The 24,467-nt window shown below is 37.8% G+C and overlaps 1 protein-coding gene across 1 annotated transcript in view; it reads right to left on the bottom strand.

The window, feature by feature from the left end:
* The window catches only part of ANOS1 (anosmin 1), a 140,844-nt gene that overhangs the window by 8,839 nt on the left and 107,538 nt on the right, over positions 1 to 24,467 (bottom strand). Inside the window, exons 9-11 of the mRNA XM_051644185.1 lie at positions 23,029 to 23,181; positions 3,206 to 3,300; positions 935 to 1,106 (exon numbers count right to left, since the gene is read on the bottom strand). Of these exons, the coding sequence (XP_051500145.1) occupies positions 935 to 1,106; positions 3,206 to 3,300; positions 23,029 to 23,181 (420 nt within the window). The remainder of the gene's footprint in view (positions 1 to 934; positions 1,107 to 3,205; positions 3,301 to 23,028; positions 23,182 to 24,467) is intronic.

Below are 24,467 nucleotides of genomic sequence, written 5' to 3'. Positions count from 1 at the left end.
AGGTAGTTGTAGAGAGTGATAAGGTCTCCACTCAGAGTCCTTTTCTCCAGACTAAGCAACCCCAGTTCCTTCAGACGCTTCTCGTAAGGCTTGTTCTCCAGACCCTTCACCAGCTTTCTTGCCCTTCTCTGGACTTGCTCCAGCACCTCAATGTCCTTCTCCTAGTGAGGGGCCCAAAACTGAGCACAGGATTCGAGGTGCGGCCTCACCAGTGCCAAGTACAGGGGGACAATCACTTCCTTAGTCCTGCTGACCACACTATTCCTGATGCAGGCCAGGATGCTGTTGGCCTTCTTGGCTCATATTCAGGCATCTGTCAACCAACATCCCCAGGTCCTTTTCCTCTGGGCAGCTTTCCAGCCACTCTTCCCCAAGCCTATAGTGTTGTGCGGGGTCTTTACCAACCAACATCTTCATGATTCAGCAATTTTCCATAACCCTCTAGCTGTACCCACCATCGTAGTAACACTATAAAAGTTGTGAGTTTTGATATTTGAGAGCAGAATTAACCTAAACAAAATAAAACCAAAAAAAGTATCAGAGAATCACAGAATGCTAGGGGCTGGAAGGGACCTCCAAAGATCATTGAGCCCAATCACTAGTAAAACATTCAAAAGGTGGGTGTTGCCAGCATAATCATGTTTCCACTTACCATCTGTGATTATAACAACTAACTGGGAAAACTGCGTAATAACAAATGTCATTAAATATTTATAAACGGTCCACTAAAATTATCACCTAATTGACAAAACAATAAAGTAGTAGACAAAATCTACACCGCTCTGTATTTTAGTCAATTTTTCACATAAGCATTAGTCATATTTGTATTAGTTCTGAATCTTTCATTTTGTATTTTAGAATAGCTTTTAAAGACTTTATTTTAGTGATTATAAATGCATTTGAAACTATCTGGCTACTCCAGATCGTGCCTTACCTCCTTCAGCAGGACAATTAATGTGCTTGTGGCTTTTTTCTTTAAATGCAGAGCAAGATGGGGTAACAAAGAAAATACTCTCAGCCTTAAAACGGCCTTTAGATTTTGCAGGCAAAACAGTGACTTTATATTTGCATGAAAATGACAGATCCTTCAGAATCATGTAGTTTTCCTAGAATAAAAAAAAAAAAAAATCACATGCTGCAAATAGACCTCTAAAAAAAAATAAAATTGAAAAATAAGGTTGGCTGAAGATGAAAAGTTTTCTCAAATAAAAGATTTTCCTGATATGCTTAAAACATGTCAACATGGCTTTTACTCAGAGAACAAAGCAAACATTGTCTATGTTATTAATATTTTCAGTAGCAAACTATACTAGCATGGTATTTGGATATGTCCTTCAATTCTACAGAGTTCCTTTGCAACACTGCATCAAAGCAACTCGCAATAGGGGTAACAAGGAGTGGATGTAAACGCTAATCGAATTAAACAATGTAAGAAAGCTGAGTAAAGCTGCTGTAAATGACAGGCTTCATCCACATTTAATTTTTTGAAAGCACATTCAAAGTCCTACATCGCATTATGGATCCACTTCTTTTTCCACTTTAGGAAATTACCTGCTTCTGGCTTCTTACCAGGAAGAAAAGCTCCGCAGCTGAACACAATTCTCTGTTTAAAGATAATGACTGGAGAAAACTTAACTAAAAGTGTAGGTATCCTGCTAAATTCTTACTGTTGTCTAAAGTACTTTTGAAAATCATAGTCTGATAGCTTTAGCACAAATCTTATATGAGAAAAAAAAGTTTTGGTTTGCTTTGTTGTTTTTTCCTGGGAAAATGTCCAATAATACTATACTACCTAAGGTCAAAAGTTTTTCACTTTAAATCTTTAGATTTCTACTTCCCTTCAGAATCACTAATTTCCAAACGTCTGTATAATTCACTCTTCTGTTTGGTCCTAAATGGCATTAATCTAACCTTCACTTGGATTGGACATAGAGACTGGGCTAACAGCAGACTTGACTCCCCACCTTCCACCTGCTAGGAGATTGTTCTAATAGGCCTGACACCCGCTTAAAATCGTAACAAGACTGTTTTCATTTATTGTGACAGGGCCTAAATGATTTATATACCTTTACCTATCATATCCAGTACCAAACTTTTTGTAGTGTCAGCCTTCTTCTGACAGCTTGTAATTATCTTCTTCCTCAAGAGAACCACAGACTTTCCCAAAGTAGATTGGACCAATTACCATATGATTGAGAGGAAATAAATTAACTAATCCCACAATGCATTTGGGCAGATGTACTAAGAGTCTTTCCTGACCTCTAGTGGAAATAAATTTCTTAAATGTTAACTTTCTTCACATTTTCAATTTGCATAACTTGAAAAATTGGGACTGATCATAACATTGTCACTATATTTTTAATTTGCCTCTAATATTTGCTTTGCTGACCCCATGCAGCAGTACATCTTACAAGCTAACAGCATTCTGTATGAGAAATTATGTCTTTTAACTCTACTTTTACATGCCATCAACTTCACTGAATTGATCCAGTAGTACAGGTCAAGGTAAGAAGGAAAGGTGAATTTCTTCCATTCTCCATAACTCACTAAATCAATTGTGATGCACCAACCACATTACTGTGTTGTTCAAATAATGTATTACAGAGACAGATGACACTAGATTGCCATCAAATTGAGTACAAGGGACTGCTACCACAATATATATTTGAGCTGACATGTACATATATACAGGTTTTGTCCCTATCTGATATCTGTATGACTTGAGATTTGATGTCTAGTATATTTAATCTGTGGTCCTTTTTTTTATTCTATTATTGTTCTCACGTGAAACCCGCATGCATGTCTAAAAGAGAACCTAGTTTATTAATGACTATTATTAATGTTCAGTATTTCCACTGTGATGGAGTCCTACAGCATTAATTATAGACAAAGCTCCATGTTCGATATGCTGTAGAAATTTGTAAGTACTAAGAAGTTCATTTGCCTGTTGTTTTCTAAGTAACATGGACAAAACCAAAAGTATTATTTTAGCCTAGCATGTTTTTTTAAAAAAACCCAAACAACAAAATCCATAACAGTCCAGATGCATAATTTTGATGAGGAGGAACATAACCCCCCCCCCCCCCCATTCATACTTATCTACAAAACATGGCATAAAGTGTACTGTGTTATGTTACAGAACCATCCTTGCTCTTGCTGTTTAGAAGCTATTCAGGGTCAAGCAGAAGGCCGGATGGAGACTTACATAAGTCAGCTCAGTTACTTTTCCAGGTCCTTTGGTGTCATTGTGTGCACAGGACTCGAGTAACCAGTGGACTTGGAATTGATTCATGCTGATATCTAAATGATACAAAAAATATAGAAAAAGACATATATTATAATCATGCTTTCACCATTTTAACTTGGCTTCTCTCGATAAAAAAAACAGAAGGAGTTTTAAGTATTGTAGAGTTGGTAGTTCCTCACTTATTTATAAGAATCCTGCAATAGAATGGAGAAAATAATAAACACATACTTTATTTAAACCTTGTATCAGCTAATGGAGATGACTTTAAAAACAGTGACTTGGCATTTTCAGACATGTAAGCATATACTGCTTACATTTAAAAAAAAACAACAAGCATTTAAATTGAGCATTAACAAAAATATCTCAATGCTGATACTTCTAAATATCCAGCAAATTATGGAAATTAATTTGTATCAACTGTCTGTGACTGCTTATCTTGACAGAGCATTGCAATACTGCTGCCTGGCACTGCTTCAGAAATCTTTGCCTGAAGACATGTGAAAATGTTTGTAAATCCCTGAGCTTTCTCCTTTCAGTATATATCATAAGACCTGATCAGTATCTGTCCAAATAAAATTCTAGTCTTGACTCTTAGGAGTAATACCAAAGGCTTAAGTTTGCTCCCATTTAAATCAGTGACAAAAGTTGCTGCAGTATCAATTCTATAAGCTTTCAACCAATTTCCAGCTCTTCCAGTCTGTTGTCTAATACTGATTGCATAAAGTAGCAAAACAAAGGGGAATAAAGAATTAGACAACAGAAGAAAAACTCATCAGGTAGTGTACATAAATCTGTCATTTTTCTGGACTTAGTTCTCCTCTGTCTTTATACAGGGGATGCAAAATTATGTCTGCTATTATTAATTTGCTTGGTATGACATAATTACTAATACCAAGTGCCTGATTGTGTGTTTCAGGAAGGAAAACAAACATCTTGGATGCCCAAAGGGCTGATCTGGCATTAGACTGCTATGAGCAATCTGGATGTAGAAGGGAAGGACTGTAAACTAAAGATAAAATAAATAGTATGAAACTAGCTCAAATGGTATTCTGGTAAAAAGACTGATTACAAGCCCCTAGAAATAGATATTTTGCAGCAGCTATTTTCATAACAATTTGTATGCTAATTATTTGTTTGATTTCTTTGGAAAGCCAAGATTATTTTTTTAAATATTTTTTTTTTCAAAAATAAATGTAAGAAGAAATAACTTGCTTCCTTGTCATTGTTCCCACTCCTTTTAAAAAGAAATATAGAGGGTAGATTTAGGTTAGACATTAGGATGAAATTCTTTAGTATGAGGATGGTGAGACACTGGCACAGGTTGTCCAGGGAAGTTGTGGTTGCTCCATCCCTGGAAGTGTTCAAGGCCTAGTTGGATGGGAGCAACCTGATCTAGTGGGAGGTGTCCCTGCCCATGCAGGGGGATTGGAACTATAATGAAAACATGCATTTGTTTTATAGAGTCACTCATAAAGCTAATGGATCTAGAGCTTTGGTTTTATGCAAAAATATACATCTGATTTTTGCGTTTACAGCACATGCAAAATAAAAGCTTCTCCTAGCCTTCCTTTCAGCAATATATACTCTCCTAGTGGGATCACTAGTAGAGTTTTGTTTAGAGTTTTGTTTTCCGTTACAAACTCAGGGGTAGGTACTTGACAAGTAATCCAAGCTGCAGTCTACCTGAATGGCAGCCACTAGCACCAAAGCTAAGGGTTCTGACTCAAGACGAGCTGAAGTTAATACATGTAACCCACAGCCACATTTTTTTTTTTTCTGAAAAGTTATTTGGGTAGTTCCAGTATCTAATGGAATTGATTTTGGCCCATTTATCAGAAAGCTCTGCTATCCCTTCTAGCATAGAGGTAACACTGAAAAGATACTGTCAGACTCCTTCAGTCTGGTTCCCTGATATTTAAGATGTTACATTATAAAACCTTTTTCTGGGGTATATAATAAATCTCCTTCTTAATATTTTAGAGTTTTCCTGATTCTGTACTTCAAATTCTAAGTCTTTATAACTTCATTGTTCTCATGGTTAGAAAGCATACCATTTTACACTAAGAGGGCTGATGCTTGCACAAACCGCAAGCACTCATCTTTCGCAGAACTCAAAATATTTGTATAGAAACACTGCACTTGAAGGACGTTGTAAGTGCTCACACTCATTTAAGCAGCTCTAAGCTTGTGAAATTGGTCAACATAATAATCATTTAAGTAAGAACTCCTTAAGGGACTGTTCCAGTAGGCAGGTTATTCAAACAATTACTTTTATCCTCCAGAAGAAAAGGAGAATAAAAAAAGGAAAAAAAGAAGGAAAATAAGGGAAAAAATGGAGGGGAGTGTGGGGAGGGAAGGGGGAAAGGTGGGAAGGGAGGAAGAGAGAGAGAGAGAGAGAGAGAAAGAAAGGAAGGAGGGAAGGAGGGAGGGAGAGAGGGAAGGAAGTTTCTAGCTTTAAGCAATCATTTGTATACAGAGATCACATGAGCATGTTTTTAAAATTCCACATATGCTTAGCTGTTCTACTGAATGAGGCTATGCAGCCAAATTCGTTAGATAGAAATCTTAAATTGCTAAATGGAAATGTATTGATCAGGGCATGCTCTAAAGCATGTTAAAGAGATGTTTGGTTTGATTCTCTCCCTCCTCTGTTTCACACCAAAAAAAGCCTTTAATTCCACATTAGTATCATCACAAAGCTATCTCTTTATCAACTGTGTTTACGAAGATGTCCTTCATCAGCTTTATCTTCTTTCTCCAACTCCCCAACCTAAACTCTCTGGATCCATTTAAATTAAAATAAATAAATATATTTCAGATTTTTTGGGGGTGGGGAATTAATGTTTATTTTGTAGCTTTAAGCAGCTTAGACAGCTCAAAATCCCATTCATGCTAATGTCTAAGACATTGTTTACCATTTTGAAAAGTTTAGGTTCATATGCACAATTGAAAAGTTCTTCTTAAAATACTGTGATATCCTAGCTCCTGGCTACACAATGGCTAATAGGAATATTCTAGTTTTACACTTTACATTTGCTAAATCTCATCATCGCCCCACAGAATATCAAGCTTAATACCTGTTCAGAAAAATCACCCAACACAATACCAGGTATCTCTGCAACTTTTCCTAGCTGGAATTTCTGGTTTAAACAGTTCTGTAGTTCTTGAAAATAATCTAAATTCAAAAAAGTAATTCCTTTCCATCATCTTTTCCTCAATGTTTTTCACAGGATTTTAGGGGTTGGAAGGGACCTCTGGAGATCATTGAGTCCAACCCCCCTGCCAGAGCAGGACCACCACAGAATCTAGGGCAGGTCACTCAGAAACACATCTGTCTTGAAAGTCTCCCAAGAAGGAGACTCCAGAACCTCTCTGGGGAGCCTATTCCAGTGCTCTGTAACCCTTATAGTAAAGAAGGTCTTCTTCATGTTGAGGTGGAACTTCCTGTGCTCTAGTTTGCATCCATTGCTCCTTGTCTTATCACAGGGCATGACTGAAAAGAGACTAGCCCCTGCTTCCTGACACCCACCCTTCAGATATTTATTTACATTAATAAGATCCCCTCTCAGTCTTCTCTTCTCCAGGCCAAATAGTCCCAAGTCTCTCAGGCATTCCTCATCAGGCAGGTGTTCCTGTCCCTTAATTATCCCCGTAACTCTCCATTGGACTCTCCCAAGTAGATCCCTGTACCCTTGAACTGGGGAGCCCAGAACTGGACACAATACTCCAGGTGTGGTCTCACTGGGGCAGAGTAGAGGGGGAGGAGAACGTCCCTTGACCTGCTGACCACACTCTTCTTAATGCATCCCAGGATACCATTGGCCTTCTTGGCCACAAGAGCACGTTTCTGTCACATGGATAACTTGTTGTCCACCAGGACTCCAAGGACCTTCTCTACAGAGTTGCTTTCTAGCAGGCCAGCTCCTAATCTGTATTGGTGCATGGTGTTTTTTCTCCCCAGGTGCAGGACTCTACACTTATTCTTGTTGAACCTCATTAGGTTCCTCTTTGCCCAGCTCTCCAGCCTGTCCAAATCTTGCTGAATGACCACACAGCCTTCCAGTGAATCAGGCAATCCTCCCAGTTTGGTATGGTCATCAAACTTGCTGAGGACACACTCTGTTCCCTCATCCAGGTCACTGATGAAGCTGTTGAACAGGACTGGACCCAGCACTGATCCCTGGGGGACTCCACTAGTTACAGGTCTCCAGCTGGACTCCACTGACCATTACCCTCTGGGCTCTATAGCTTAAGCACTTCTTAATCCATCTCAGTGTCCATTCTTCTCTCCCACACTTCCAGAGCTCGGTCACAAGCATGTTATGGGAGACAGTGTCAAAAGCCTTGCTAAGGGCAAGTTAGACTACATCCACTGGTCTCCCTGCATTTATCCATTCTGTCACAACATCATAGAAGGCTATCAGATTAGTCAAGCATGATTTCCCCTTTGTAAATCCATGATGGCTACTCCTGATAACCTTCTTCTCTTCCATATGCTTAGAGATGACCTCCAGAATGAGCTGCTTCATCATTTTTCCAGAGATGGAGGTGAGGCTGACTGGTCTGTAGTTTCCCTTTTGGAAGACCGGAATGATATTGGCTTTCCTCCAGTCCTCAGTCACCTCTCCTGTTTGCCATGATTTTTCAAAAGTGATGGAGAGTGGTAGAGCAACAACACCAGCCAGGTCTCTCAGCACTCATGGGTGCATCCCATCAGAGCCCATGTACTTGTGTATATTAAGTTTACCCAACTAATCTCTAACCCAATCCTCATTGACCAGTGGAGAGTCTTCCTTCCTCCAGGCCTTCTCTCTTACATCCAGGGTCTGGGATTCACCAGGGCTGGTCTTAAGACTAAAGACTGAAGCAAAGAAGGTGTTCAGTAACTGCCTTCTCTGCACACTGTGTGTGTGGACTCCCACCTCATTCAGAAGTGGGCCCACATTTTCACTATTCTTCCTTATAGCACTGATGTATTTGAAGAACTCCTTCTTGTTCTCTTTTACTTCCTTAGCCAGGAAGAGAGCTTGAGCCTTCCTTGTTGCCTTCCTACATACCCTGACAACGTTCCTGTAGTTCTCCCAAGTGACAAGTCCTTTCTTCTACAAACTATAAATTTCTTTCTTCCATGAGACTTTCAGCAGCTCCTTGCTCATCCATGCAGGTCTCCTTCCTCCTCTGATTTTTTAATCAAGGGAATGCACCTATCTTGAGCTTGGAGGAACTGATATCTGAAAATTAACCAACTTTCCTGGGTCCCCCTACCTTCCAGAGTCTTAGCCTACAGGATTCTTGCAAGTAGATCTTTGAAGAGTACAAAATCATCTCTCTGGAAGTCCAGGGTTACAATCCTATTTATTGCCCTGCTTCTTCCTTGTAAAATACTATACTCTACCATGTCATATTCACTGTTGCCAAAGCTGTTCCCAACCTTAACGTCTCCATCCAGGAGACAAGGCCCAGCAGTGCACCACTCCACATTCTGTTCTATTGTATATTTCCATTACTGCCAGCCATGTGAATAATTCCATCTGATGTGGTTTCTTTTTTAATAGCACGTAACTGCAGACAGCTCCTTTCTTTGCCTCAAACGCTTTTTTATGCTTTGTATTACATTTATTGTTGCAGAAGGGTGTCAACTTGACAATTATGAGGAACTGAAGTTTGCTTTGTAGCTAGAAAACTGGCACAGCATGGCCAGGAACAGCGGTGAAGTTTATTCACACAACTCAACACCACCAATATGACAACAACCTACTATCACTCCAGGAGACCGGGTGAATACATTTAAGAAGTAATTATTTCTTTTTATTCCTGTGATCCACAGCAAGAAAACTGTAGCAGACCATTTTGGGAACTTTGGGCTGCTTCTACTGCTGGTTGCTGGAGGTGTCTAGGCAAAGCACTTCATGGCTCCTTGCCTCTGTTCCAATCCTGTCAAGTGGTGATAATGATAACAGTCTCTGCTGTAAAAGTATTCAGCTCTTTCCAGCTCTAGGGTTGTATGTTAATCTGTTTGATGGCTGGTGGTTGGATGATGGGTCTTTACAATTTGGTATAAAGATGCTGATTAATGCCAGCTGTGACAACACTATTATGCAGGCAACCAAATTACAAACATTTATTAGAAAGAAAAATCAAATGGGTTTTGCTGGAAAACCGGATTTCAGAGCTGACATATTAAACAACAACAGCTCAAATTAAGGTTTAATTGCAATAAAAAAATTTGGCATCAATAAACACAGTAACATCAAGCTGATTTCTGTATTGTGACAGGATTTGAAATACTTATCAAGTAGTATCTGGTACATTTTCCCATTAGAATAGAATATGGTTAAAAAATAAAGATTATAAAATAAGATATACTTATGTAAAACCCTCTACCTGCCAGCATAAACACGTTAATTTAATATAAATAGCAAGTATATATCAATTAGTATTTCAGTAAAAACTAAAATGCTGTTCTGTATTTTTTGTCGTTAACCTTAGCAAACTGAGTCTCTCCAAAGAAATACATATAATTAATATGCTAACTGTATCTCAGAGTTGGGAAGATAATCAGCGTTTATGTAAACCTGCTGTCTTCATTCAAAACTAACCTTTCTTCAAACAAATTGCTGTAAGGAGATGGAAATTTCTGTGAAGCAACCCAGTAAGAAAATTACTGAAATAATTTGTTCCGTGTGTAGCTGAACCTTTGGATTTACAATATATTACTAAGTCTTATAACTTATACAGCTAACTGCAATGATTATTTGTGACTGGACACATGGTTTTTGTTTTTCTTCTCATATTGGAGGCTGATCTTACAAGCTTCTGAACACTCTGGCCCTGAGTCAACAAAGCACTTAAGCATCTGAACAGTCGTGTTGACTTCAATAGTTAAGAGTAGCTAATGGATCAGGCCAGAAAATTAGTACCCATCACAATCAAGACACTAATGACCATAGAAACTGTAGTTAAAAGACACTCTTGAACATGTCTTTGATTGTCTTAGACTAATAGGAAGAAGGAAATACTGCAAAATTAAGTAATTTCCTTTCTGGATCATGTGCCTTGCAGCATTACTGCTCTAAAAATAGGTCATAGGAAGGGGTAAAGAACCTGATATCACAGCACGGGGAAGAATCTGCTCAGGACACATGAAGTGCTTGTCTCAGTATCTACAAGCTTGATTAATTGTTTCTACAGCAAAGTTATATTATGGTTTTGGGGAGCTCTGAATAAATCCTGTGTCAGACATGCCATCCAGGACAAAAATTATTCATCTCAATGTATTGAATGATGCAGCTGTGCTATGGTGACTGTAAAAGTAACAATGGCAAATGGTGAATTTTATGATTCCATCTGTGAAGTGTCCAAAGGTGTGTAAAAGTCAAAGGCTTCCTGAAGAAATGTTTCTGCCATATCTTCTCCCAGTATACAACCCCTGATACACCTTAACAACTGGGATCTAATACAACACAGCACTGCTTCCAGCCCACCATTCTGGCAGAAGGAGGAGCAGTAGTGTTTGCTCTGCAGCGTAACCTGCCTATATTTCCACACTAAGAAGTATTTGCATAAGCAAATAGTTGAGATAGAATATAATTGTCTTTTGCTCTTTCAGGTTCATATGTTTTTCAGGCCAACATTATTCTCCATGTCAACATAGAATTCTACAGTATGCAAGTTTCCATAAACGCTTTATTTGCTAAAAATAAGCTGCTGAATAGGTCCTGAAAAATATGCAGGAAGACTTAATGATGGTCAAAATCCAAGAGAATAAATAAGGCAGTGTTATTTGTTACTAGTTGCTTCAGTTTTGAGGACAAGATATTAGTATAAAGTCATCTGCATGATATTTATTGCATTGCAATAAGAGCATGACTGAAGAATGTTTTGAGAAGAACTCCTTCAGTGTACTGTAGAGAAGCAGAACATTATCTCAGTCAGAACCTGATCAAAATACCTATTTATTTCTTCACATACTGGTTCATGAGCCATTCTATGTCTCTCTGAATCATGGCACTTCTTGCCAACATTTGGAATCTGAAGCTAATGATAGGACAAGAAACAGGGATAGAGTAACAAGTGTTATTTTCCTTATGGTACCAGTGGGTTTTCAGTCTTTGGATACATAGGTAAACATAATTTACTTTCAGCTAATGATAAAATGCTGCATTGATGAGCTAATGCTTTGCGAGTTTCTCTGCACTCATCTCTTTCCTGTAAAAAAGTATTTTGTCATTGTGTTCTCTCTCAGGCATTTTTTATAAGTTCTCTTTATAAAAATGAAATTAAAACAGCTTTGGCCCATTAACTGCCTGTGCATTGATTCAGTGGTATAAACAAAGAAGATAAAAAAAAATGTTCCATTATGAAATTCATTATATTCATGACACCTCTGAGAAAAAGAACTTTTTAATAATCACCTATTCAAGCAGTATGATTAAAATAAACACCAAAACCCTCAGTTGACATTTAAACTTCATTCAATAAACACTACCTAACAAGGCAAACTATCCTGTTTCCCGCTCTTATGTGGAATATAAGCAGTGTTGTTTAAATCACAAAGATTTTGTTTCTTACATTATGACATTTAAAACAAAGCTTCTTTCTATAGAACACATTCTTTATAAAACATAATGATAAGCCTTTCGAAAAATTATATTAACAATTAGTGTGTCATTTAAAGACAGGCCTGTGCCACAGTATTTGTGTCCTTATCTAGACCTAGGAAGCCTCAATGTTTAAAGATGTTTATATTTAGAGATATAAATTTAGGATAATCTCTAAACCAGGTTACCTCTACCCTCACTTTTCCCACACACAGCATCACACAAAGTGAGTTCAATGGTATCTCATTCTGGTTTTGTGTTACAAGGAAATTTGCCTCTTATAAGTTCCAAGTGTAACAACAGCTGTTTGTAGCCTGATAGAAGCTTCCTACAGTGCTCCCCACAGCCAGATTTTCAAAAGCCTCTAAGCATCCAAAAGCTGAACTTAGCTAAAAAAGGAAAAAAAACACACAACACCACCAAAAAAGCCGCAACAAACCAAACCAAAACAACCCCAAAACAAAACAAACACACACACACACAAAAAAACCACCATACCAAAAACCAACAACAAAAAACCCACAAAAAAATAAACCGAACAAACAAGTCCAAAGCTATGGTTATACGTCTACTGAAAATGTCTCTAGGTACTCTATCATTCCTTAACTTTAGTTTTTTTTGTAACCTTGACATTAACTTAGGTGGGGAGGATATATTAAGGATAGATAATCTGGGAGTCCTTCCCAGTTCCAGAGTCAAGGTACAGACTCATCTTGCCCCTAACTCCACAGTGGCAGGAGATGCAAAAATGCACCTGATACTCCTTTCCTTCTCATACTGTATGCTAAACCTGTATGGGTGGATTTCCACACACGTACAATGCTCTGTCCAAAACTGGACTTTCCTGGCATGCATCATGGCATGTCATATCAGGATGTTGCTTTGCTGGACTGTTATTCATAAAGTTAATGGCATTTTTATGCAGTTGCTAAATCTGCAGCTTAAGACTACTGAGTCAATAAAATGAACAGAGCAAAACCAGGTTAAATATTTCTAAATCATGCATGTACAGATAGGGTAGAGAACTTTACTGTTTTCTGTTTCTTCAATATAAAAAATAGTATTCAAATAAAGCTAGAAGTGAAATGATGAAATGAAATCATACTAGGCTTAGAAAATCCCATGAACTAGAAATTGTTTGAAGTTGGGACAATAATCTGCAGACGTATCACTACATGCTTGTCCTATTGTTCTGTTTACTTGGATTTGCTTTTGGACATCAACAAAAACAGAACACAGAAAGGGATGGACCTTTGGTCTAGCCTGCTATGGGTGTTCTTGTGTCCAGTTTGTGGTCACAGGAGTAATGGCAGCTTCTGTTTAAGAACTCATTATTCATCAGCTGCATAAATGTGACATCTTTAAATTTAGATTATAATTGCAGTGTCAGTTACCCTTTTTTAGTGTCTTTCCCTCCAATTCCAGCAACTCATTCAAATACTTCAGTTTCCTTCCCTGTCTGTTGTGTTTATGCAACTGGTTTTATGGCCACCTTACAAACTAGGCTAATTAAACAATACAGATTAAAAAGAGGCATGTGAAGGAAAACTGACCCAATTTACAAGAAGACACTCAGTAGTTTACACCACCTTCACCATGAGCATGATGACTTGATGCTGATAGTTTAACCTTCCCTGGATCATAAGCTTTTTAATTTATCATTTTACTTCAGAACTTAGGCAGGCTAAGAGAGCACTCATGAGCACCCATAACTGATGACAGGTATCTTGCTAAACTGCAGTACTTCAGTGTCTTTTTATTCACTGTAGAAATGGTAGGATTACTCCAGGTATGAAGTGTAAGCATATAAAAGAAAGTTTTGACTGAATGCTACCTAGTGATACAGTCTGGGGAAAAGACAGAAGAAAGGAATGGTAAAAAGCTTGCCATTTTATCCTTCGGTTATTCAGACTGCCTAAAAACAGACAGCATCATTGGTACATATATATGTATACAAATACATATATATCAATTTCAGTATTTGTTGTTCAAATAATTAACTTAATAGGTTGCAGTAATACTCAAAAAAGTAGTAAGAAATGCAGAAAACTGTGTACTGGGTAGACAGATATGATTTAAGGAACATTCAGGTGCTGGTTTTGAAAACATTTTTTCCTGAAGAATTGAAAAATCAGGTAAGAGTTTATTTATTAGTTGGCCAGTTAATTTTTTCAATGCCTTGAAGTGAGTAAGTGTTGATAAATTATTTTTGCCACGCAATATTGACTGTGTGTCTGCAGTTTGACCACAGGTACGCATCCCACATAATAATGGTCTATCTTCAGACTGCACTCATGGACCAGGCCATTTGCAATTACATTTCTATTTGTTCCTTTAATGCAAGTTCAAAAGCAATCAAGCTTAAATTTGTATTCAGAATAAAAAGAAGACTTACTTTAAATGCATATATGTCAAACTAAATAGACTTTCACAATTAGTAAATGTGTTCTGTAGTGATTCAGGTGAAACTGAGGGCTTGTGAACAGCACATGCTATGTATATTTTAAAACAAAGCAATAAGTTGATTAACCATACAAAGAGTTAGTACTAGTTTGATAAATATTCTGGACCAATCCAGCCCAGTACAGCCTCAATCTGCCTTCAGCAGACATCAGTGAGTGCCTGCTAAGCGAAATCTGCTGTCTGAGCTCTGGGACCACCGCGGGTAGTTCTGATTTGGCTTCTGATGTTTGAATCAGTTCCAAATACATTCCTGGGACTAATCGCTGGACAGACTTGCCCCTAAGTCTCTGATAACAAGAGCTTTAACCACCTACACAGAAAGGTACTGAGGTTTAGAAGTGAGTGAAAGGCATTCAGTAATGGTTTTTTGTTGTTCCTATGAAAACATGAAGAAATGCAGTAAATTGTGCCCTGGAAAAGACTCCCCAGTATTGTCCCATTTGCAGAGGAGATTCCAATGAGATTGCCTTTATTATAAATGTGGTTTTAAAACTTTACTTTTTGTCCAACGAATCAATTGCGTGCTACTTGAGAAGTGGTACACTATCTGCTCTATCAAATTGTATTATTTGTTGATGTTTTTCATTACTCCCACCAGCAGCATTTTAAGTATTGTTAGGACTTCACATTTGGACATAAACTGAATAGCCCCCAAGTCCTGCAGTCAGTTTGTGAAGTACAGTTGGGAAATAGTCCGATGCTCCCCTTTTAAGTCTACCCAGGAAGCAAAACAGGCAAAGAGATTTTTAAAATAAAAGAAATGGGATGACAAAAATTGTATTCCTACATTAGGACTATGTAAGACAAAGTTAGGAAGGAGTAGGAATCAAACAGAGAATACTTCTGACAGGATATTCTTTTAACTCTGGAATAGTATCCCACAGCAGTTAAAGCTGAGAGCATTACCTGTCTTCTGGGGCAGGATGCTGGGGAAGCCCAGAGGATACAGGCATTTGAGTCAGCTGTAGCACATATGGAGAAGTAAAATTAGTCAATGCCTACCAGTGAAATTTAAAAAGAATTGATCTAGTCAAATATTCCTGTGTTTGGGGCCAGCTTTACTAATTAAACCTCTAAATAAAAAAGCACATTATGTGTACACTCACAACCAGTCTCCGCTGAGCTGATGTCTGTATTCGCACAGAAATATGAGGGAAACATACTGGTGTACACTTCACTATATAAAACAGGCTGACAGAGTTGTGGTTGTTCAGCCTGGAGAAGAGAAGGCTCCGGGGAGATCTTATAGTGGCCTTCCAGTACCTGAAGGGGCTGCAGGAAAGCTGGGGAGGGGCTTTTTACAAGGGCTTGTAGTGAGAGGACAAGGGGAAAGGGATTAAACCTGGAAGAGGACAGATTTAAGTTAGACATTAGGAAGAAATTATCTTCTTTGAGGGTGGTGAGACACTGGAACAGGTTGCCCAGGGAAGCTCTGGGTGCTCCCTCCCTGGCAGCGTTCAAGGCCAGGTTGGATGGGGCTCTGAGCAAGCTGATTTAGTGGGAGGTGCCCCTGCCCATGCAGGGGGCTGGAACTAGATGATCTTTCAGGTCCCTTCCAACCCAAACCGTTCTATTATTTTATGATAAATATTTTACTCCTTAAATATCTTTAATTAGAAAATAGTCAGCTGCCTAAACACTGATCTTCCTAGTGCAACAGTTATTACCAAACTAAATAATTCCTCAGTGTTGAGCAACTACTGTTGAATTCCTTGCAAAAACAGCTAGAAGCTCCAAATGGCACTGAAGGGTTTGATTAACTTCAATGGTTACATGACAGAGGACCATAGGATAACACAGGGAAAGTTTTCAATTATTTTAAAATTGGCCATATGAAATACCTTATTACAACCAGAGTCAGCACATATAGTCACTTATTTTATCTCCCTGAACTAAGTGAAAGTTAATTTTGTTTTCCTAAGATCTGGTTTTAAAAGCATTCATGGCAGCTTTCTGTTTGCTTTGCCTTGCCTTGCATTTTCTTCTTCCCTGTAATTTAATTCATTATTCTTGTTTGGTTGATTTATCAGACAATGGAGGATTCTTTGCCTCTCCCTGCTTTAAGTGTTCTTTTTTTTTTCCTGCTTTAGCATTTACCAGAAACATAAAGAAAGAAGCCTGAAGCCAAGACTTAATGCATTTTAAATATTTGTCTTTAAAGCAAAACCAAGGGGCAGATATATTGATTTTAAATATCTAGAAGTACTTTAAATGTTTAATTTAAACATGGGACATAAATGCTCATATACTTCATTCAAAGAAAAGTGAAGGAAACCAAAGTTACATTATACTGAAATAACAGGCACTAAGAAATCAGTAGCAAAGGCAGAGTAATGGGTTAGAAAATATTACTGACATGTTGCTTTGGAAAGAAATCATAATACATTACATTCTAATATTTTCATGTATTATAATTTGTGCAGCAGGTGATGAGAATTGATGCAGTAAGCTCATAAAGAATATTTTTTTTCTTCTGTCTATGGGAAAGATCTTATTTTCCTACCCTGAAGATACACAAATCTGCAGCAACTTGAAGGCTTTTCAAGTTCAAAACCTCAACTTTTTAGTTGCCAAACCACCAAGGAACAGAGGAAGCATAACAACCTTTTTATTTTCACACTATCAGTCTTGATTACTGCACAAGATACTGAGGATCTTAATTATTCTAAGTAGCTAAACCTTTTAAGTAGGGGGTTCAGAGCACATCCACTCTTGGTAATGGATGTGTAGTCTGTGACTCCAGCACCAAGGAGTTAAAAGGGATATATTTAAGTTGATTCCACTATTTGACAGAAATAGCACATAATTTCTAATTTCACATAGTCAAGAAGGCCAAAAAATCTGGCCACAAGCAAGTTCTTCTTTTCATTTACAAAAGTGAGATTCGTGCTGTTTAAGGAATGTACTGTGTTTCTCTAATCCCAGGCCTAAATCAGAGGCAGCAAGTGAAAGACATTTTCTTTTTTTCAGAAAGAAGCTATTGTGTTCATATAATTACAATATGCTTTCGTGATGACTCTGTCCAGCTAAATCACATGCATTTGCTAAGCACCTTTTACAGCTTGAAGTGTGGAGTTATTTTTGTGAGCACACATCTTGAAGTAAACTTATGATTGTCATAATACTGAAGCATTCAAATGGAAAGATTATTTCAAAAAGAGATTAATTTTAATGTAAAGTCCACATCCTACATTCTGTTCATGCCTCATGTTTGCAGAAGCTAATGAGACTTAAGAAATGACACTTGAACAACAGGCCTAAGCAAGTCTTTCCTGCTACCAAACTGCGGCACATTATGATGCACGTATATGGAAACAGCATCTTCCATCCACTTTACCTCAAACACTGTGTTCAGTTTCTAAACACTGATAAGCAAACATTTCTTTACTGTATAGTAAAGCCAGTTCAGTAATAGCTTGCAGCAGGCCCCTCTATTGCAGTTGTTGCACAGGATAGAGGTCTCTGATGAATTCTATCCAGAGGGATGATACACACCCAAGAGCTTCAGGCCTGATGTAATCATTGTGATCTTTCATTTGCTTCCCAGAGTCACATCTGCAAATGACACTGAGGAATACATCTTATTCGTTGGGATGGAAGAACTATCTTTGAATGTCAAGAAAAATTCCTAAGGTACATTGCAATAAACTGCTAGGTGGCCTCTGAAGCCTGATATTCATAAAAGATGAATTCGCTGTCATTCAGAAAATAACATCTGTTATAGGGCCTTACAGATAGGACTGAACAATTTTATTTTACTTCAGAATTCTAATTTGAGCAGATGGTTGGACCAGCTGAACTCCAGAGGTCCTTTCCACCTGATTTAAATAATTCTGTGATTCGGTTCTATTTTGTCCTTCTTAGAGAGATAAAATAGTTCAAATTCAAAATCAGAACAATTTCTCACTTAAAAAAGGGACCAAAAAAAGTAAAATAATAATCTAAAACAACCTTAGGAATGTGTTTGCATTTCTTAAGTGGTCTGAAACTCCAATAAATCCACAAAAGTCCTTTGTTTGTTTCTTCAATCTGTGGTGTGCTGTGATGCTACAGTGTTGAGAGGCAGTACAAAACTCTTCTACAAAGCCATCTTGGCCTTGGACAGAATAAAAAAAACCCCAAACCTCAGATCTAAGTAGAATGGTAGGGCCACTTAATTCAGGACTACAGCAAAAATTGCTGGGCAGCTATTACTATAGAAAATTAGTAACATTCTTACACAGTGAAAGACTGCTGGGTTTAGTAGTCATTAAAGTTTCAATCACAGCTAAAAGACACTCTTTATGAACATATCATAATGGTTCAAATGTCTTCATCTTAAAAAAATATTCCAAAATCTAAATACTGTATTTCATCACCACTGGAACCATCTCTTTTATAAGAGTACAAAAAAACCTTGTAAATCAAACCAGGTAAAGCAAAGATTGCTATAACCAATTGAAATTGACACAATCCTGTGATTCTTGCTGTAGTTTTTATGTCATAGGAACTCTTACCATTATCGATATACTTATTTCACATGGCTGCATTATATTTTCTTAAATTTTATTCATTTTAAAGCCACATATCCTAATTTATAACTATGGAATAACTGTGTTTTGTAAATAATTAAAAAAAAAATATTTTTTTCAGAGCAAACTACAAAACTATAAGAACATTAAAGCAATCAGCAAGAACTCCTGATTTCACCCACCATATAGAAGATGAAGTAGTCAATTCCCTGTCAAGAAGGATTTGAACTCTGATTGCCCATCTACAATGAAAATAGCTTAGATACTAGGCCATAAAGGAGGCTGAGGTAAATTCTCTCTCAATACTTGCTATTGCATTTGCTGTAAAAGTATCTCCTACAGCTCCCTAAACACAACTTGAGACAGTGCAGTTTATAAAGGAGAAATACATGTAGGTACAGTTCCCAGTGCAGTTGGCTCCAGTAACTGCTGTCTTCCATAAAGACAAGACACAGGCAATATGCTTCTCCTGCTGTGTTCCTTGCACAGTAAAAAGGCTTGCTCTGCAGTAAATTGTCTCTAGTAAATTTAGTCAGTACCTCATCCGTGTACTATATAACCTCCAAACTCCTTTAAGAGCCTATAGAAGCTGCTAGGTTCTGAGGAGCAGGTACATGGCTAGATTTCAGTTCCACATGAAGGAATGACTCCTGCTGAGTTATTGCATATGCTGTCACTCAGAAGACAGATATTTTCTTTTTAAAAGAGGAAATAAAATATGAAGTGTGACAAGCTGCCATATTCTACCCCTCTTCACACACCTTTGCTATCACTGATCATTATGTGAGAAAAATGAAGGCAGCTGTCACTGAATGGCTGGGGCATATACCTAAACACCCTAGTGCATGTGACAGAGCTTGCTCCCAACACACAACCTAAATGGACCTCTGGGTATCCTCCACTCAAGTGGAGTCAGCAGTACAGTCAGCAATGCAGGGACTCAACTGGTCCATCCCTGGCACAAGGTGTCAGTATGTAAATCCATATTTCTAACAGATCTGTGCCTTGCCCATCTTTGAAGGTCTCCAATTGTGGAGATCGCACCACTTACGAACACTGTTTCCAAGCTATAAAAGAGGGTAGTGATAAATGGTGCAGAGTCCAGCTGGAGACCTGTAACTAGTGGAGTGCCCCAGGGATCAGTGCTGGGTCCAGTCCTGTTCAACAGCTTCATCAGTGACCTGGATGAGGGAACAGAGTGTGTCCTCAGCAAGTTTGATGACCATACCAAACTGGGATGATTGCCTGATTCACTGGAAGGCTGTGTGGTCATTCAGCAAGATTTGGACAGGCTGGAGAGCTGGGCAAAGAGGAACCTAATGAGGTTCAACAAGAATAAGTGTAGAGTCCTGCACCTGGGGAGAAAAAACACCATGCACCAATACAGATTAGGAGCTGGCCTGCTAGAAAGCAACTCTGTAGAGAAGGTCCTTGGAGTCCTGGTGGACAACAAGTTATCCATGTGACAGAAATGTGCTCTTGTGGCCAAGAAGGCCAATGGTATCCTGGGATGCATTAAGAAGAGTGTGGTCAGCAGGTCAAGGGACGTTCTCCTCCCCCTCTACTCTGCCCCAGTGAGACCACACCTGGAGTATTGTGTCCAGTTCTGGGCTCCCCAGTTCAAGGGTACAGGGATCTACTTGGGAGAGTCCAATGGAGAGTTACGAGGATGATTAAGGGACAGGAACATCTGCCTGATGAGGAATGCCTGAGAGACCTGGGACTGTTTGGCCTGGAGAAGACTGAGAGGGGATCTTATTAATGTAAATAAATATCTGAAGGGTGGGTGTCAGGAAGCAGGGGCTAGTCTCTTTTCAGTCATGCCCTGTGATAAGACAAGGAGCAATGGATGCAAACTAGAGCACAGGAAGTTCCACCTCAACATGAAGAAGACCTTCTTTACTACAAGGGTTACAGAGCACTGGAATAGGCTCCCCAGAGAGGTTCTGGAGTCTCCTTCTTGGGAGACTTTCAAGACAGATGTGTTTCTGAGTGACCTGCCCTAGATTCTGCGGTGGTCCTGCTCTGGCAGGGGGGTTGGACTCAATGATCTCCAGAGGTCCCTTCCAACCCCTAACATTCTGTGATTCTGTGATCCTGTGATTTAATCTTAATTACCTCTTGTTTAAGCCACTATGAGAATGCTAACAACCTTTTTTCTTTTTATAGGCATTTTTAACTTCTACTACAAATATTACTTCCAGGTATGTAACACAGTGCGAGATTCAGCTCTAGATTTAGATATCAACATTTAAGTAACTACAGTTTAACATCTACTTATAAGCTTGATATCCAAGTTACCATTATAATTAATGGATACCTAGTTCAATATATCTACTTTGGAACAAGATGAATATTGCTGTATTGGTCATGATTTTTCCTTCATGAACTGTAACAGTGAATTTGAAAACTATTTGTGAGGTGAATTTCACTAAAGGCACTGGCATTTTGGTCAAAGATACGTAATCTTTCTTCTGGAAAACAGCTGGCAGGAAAAGGGCTGCAGCTGCTTCAGTTGTTCCACTGGGCTGAATTTTGCCTATAGAGTGTGACTTGCCCAATCCGGCCTTACACCCGTGGGAGACATCATCTTTGAATCTTGCATCTCAATTTTTTCAGTTCAAAGTGCTCAAAATTGAGCATCAGCTCACAAAGGGAAGGATGTTAGACATTATCTAGTTGATCACTCTGAAGCTCAGAATATATACATCTCACTTGGGACAAACAAAAGTATGCTGTTAGGTAAATTTAGTATTCACAATTAAAAATGCCTCAACTTTTATTTAAACTTCAAATTATTCCAGCTTTCCATGAAGTTAGGCAAAAATTAAATATAATGGAGAAAGCTAAAAAAAAAAAAAAAAAAAAAGAAAACTAGCATAGCCAAGCTAGGGAGAGACATTTAATATGTATGTAGCCAGGCTGAGCCAAAGCTTGCAGGTTTTATGGAGAAATAAGCATTTGATTTTAGACTACTTCTTATATCAGGGCTAGAAAGGTAATAATTCAAACGGGCAAGCACTTTTCAAGAAGCAAAATACCTCTCACAATCCACACCATCCAGTGTGATAGTTTCTCATGTTGTATAGCAAAATTGAACAGTTCTATCCTGTTCTCATTCAGGGTAGTGTTGCATATACCTAAACCTCAAAGAACATTAAAATTTCTAAAATTCTTTGAAAAAAATCCAGAAGAAAATATGATTATCCTTTTTGTAGTCCTTTATTTCAAACAAACAAACAAAAAAAGAATTATTTTATATACGTGCTACTGCTACATATGTAGATTGCTCCAAGTTAAAAATCTAAAAGTGTTAGAACACTTTCAAAAAATGGCATATAAACCTGTTATGGCTAAGCTGCTGTAATATGTAATAACTTATATGCTCCTAGAAGGCAAGAAATGGAAAACCCTTTTTTGATTTCTGAATCTTTTTAGACACTTAAAATTTATGGCATTTTCCTTTAGTCTGGAAGACTTAAACACAATTTTTTTGTTTTTTTTCTGAAAAACAGAAGGGTGCATGCAGCCTAGCAGAAAACCAACTTAAAGATTTTTCCAGTGGTTGTGGCCAATTATTCATCATATTTTAATTCAAGCTGACTGGTAGAGCTTAGCATAAAGCCTATCGTGGCCTTAGCATGAGCCAGTAAAATGCTAAATTTTGTGGTTCAAACTATGGTTTCGTTTTTGTGACACCACTGCATGATTTCCATATGAATTGATTTCCTGACTAATTTCTCAACTGACAAAGTCTAATAAGTGATACTGCAGTGCCATCAGCAGAAAATTCACCTGGGAACTTTTAAGTGCTTGAAACCCTCCAACCACACTCCAGGGAAACAACATTCATAGCCACAAAAGCTCTGTTGAACTTACAGCCAAGTTCTACTTCCCTATTTAAAAACTTTACAGAAGCAATTTCCTCCAAACTAAAAATTGTGTCAGCTCTGGGAAGATTCAGTGTCTCAACATGACTCACTGTAATTTTGGGGTATCATTTTCTTCTACCAGACTTTTACACATCCATGACACAGAGGAGAGGCAATGTTTCCCTCTAACAGGAACATGAAGGGAAGGATGGGTGATAGGATTTAACTTTGAATGATTGTAAAAGATTAATTTATTATACCAGTGTTCTACAACTCTGAGGCAGTTGATGAGAGTTCCTCCTCAGAAAAAACAGTAAAATAAAAATTTGACAGACCTGTCTTCTTCCAGTATACTTTGACCTGAAGTTGATTGTCCTGATAGAAAGGAGCCCCAATCTTAAGAAAACGGGTAGTTTTTCTTCTTTGAAATGTTGGGTAAAGATCTACCAGACCTTTCTGAGGTTTTCCAGCAGTTGATGTCAGCTCCTCTGCAATACACAGAAGAATCAGCAATTATTTATTTAAGTATGGTGCTGTATAATGACTAGGTTAACAATGCTGAAATTCAGATGATAATACTATCTTTAATACAAATTATCTTATTTCAGTATCTTACCTAAATGAAATTAATATAAAGAGCAAATTGTCCATAATGATTGAAAAGCATATAATCTGCTTGAAATTCCATTAAAAAATATTTTAGACACAGAGAGAAAAAGATAAATATCTTTTAATATGAAAATGTTCTGTAAATTTTCAAAATAATAATAAGGAAAGAGAGTGTAATTTTATCCTCCAGAACAAGAATTGTTAACACATTGACATTTTAAACAGGCATAGCAGGAGTTCTGTATAATCATTCATAGTCTTTATATTTGTGCAGTGCTTGAATATACACAAAACCCTAGGATGGCATTGAGTGTAACCCAGAGAGTGCCACATGGGGTTAGTACATCAAAGTAAATATAGTCTGTTATATGCTACATTAGAACACTCTGGTCAGATTAAAAATCTTTCTTGCCCACTTTCCTGTTTCCAACAGTGAACAGTGAATTCTTAGGAAAACACTGTAAGACCAGAATTAACTTTGAGCCATTCCCTTGGTGTTATGTGTGAAGCATCCAACAAGCAGTGGTAACAGGATGTCCTTCATCAAGCATTTAATCTGGCAACAGTTCAACAACATTTAGGAGGGGTGACAGGCAGCAACACTGACTCAGACTTCATTTTCACTGCACACTTGCAAATATATCAGTTGTGATTAAGAGGACAGTATTTGCATCAGATAAACAAATCCTATATTAATTGAACAACACACCTACATGAAAAGTAGAGATTGTAACAATTAGGAAGTGGCAAATTATTAACTACGTACTTGAGAGAAAGAGGGAAAGAATCAGGTTTCAGTTATTACCATAAGTAACACATAAACTTGAACATTGTGCCCTACATGTAACTTCAGCTGAAACCCACTTGCTTTTTTTGCCAAATTTTACTTTGTCAATCCTTTGCTTAATCTGATACAATTTTATGCTTTCTTTGCTTGTTTTAAATTAAAGTAAAACTACCAAACTTAAGCAAATTCTTTCTCAAGATAACCATAATGCTTCTACTACCTAAAAGCAAATAAAGAAGTGATAAAGTACAAATTTAAATCTATTAGGTGTACCTCAACTTGAAGTATTTTAATTTTAATAAATCTCTGCTTTGCTTTTCTTGGTCTGTTCCACTTCCAGAAAAAACAGGACATCAGTTTAGAATATTTCTATATAAA

Source organism: Apus apus, chromosome 1 (genome assembly GCF_020740795.1).
Source record: "Apus apus isolate bApuApu2 chromosome 1, bApuApu2.pri.cur, whole genome shotgun sequence".
NCBI lineage: Eukaryota > Metazoa > Chordata > Aves > Apodiformes > Apodidae > Apus > Apus apus.
The sequence above is the reverse complement of the archived record's forward strand: the minus strand, read 5'-3'. Positions and strand labels throughout refer to the sequence as shown.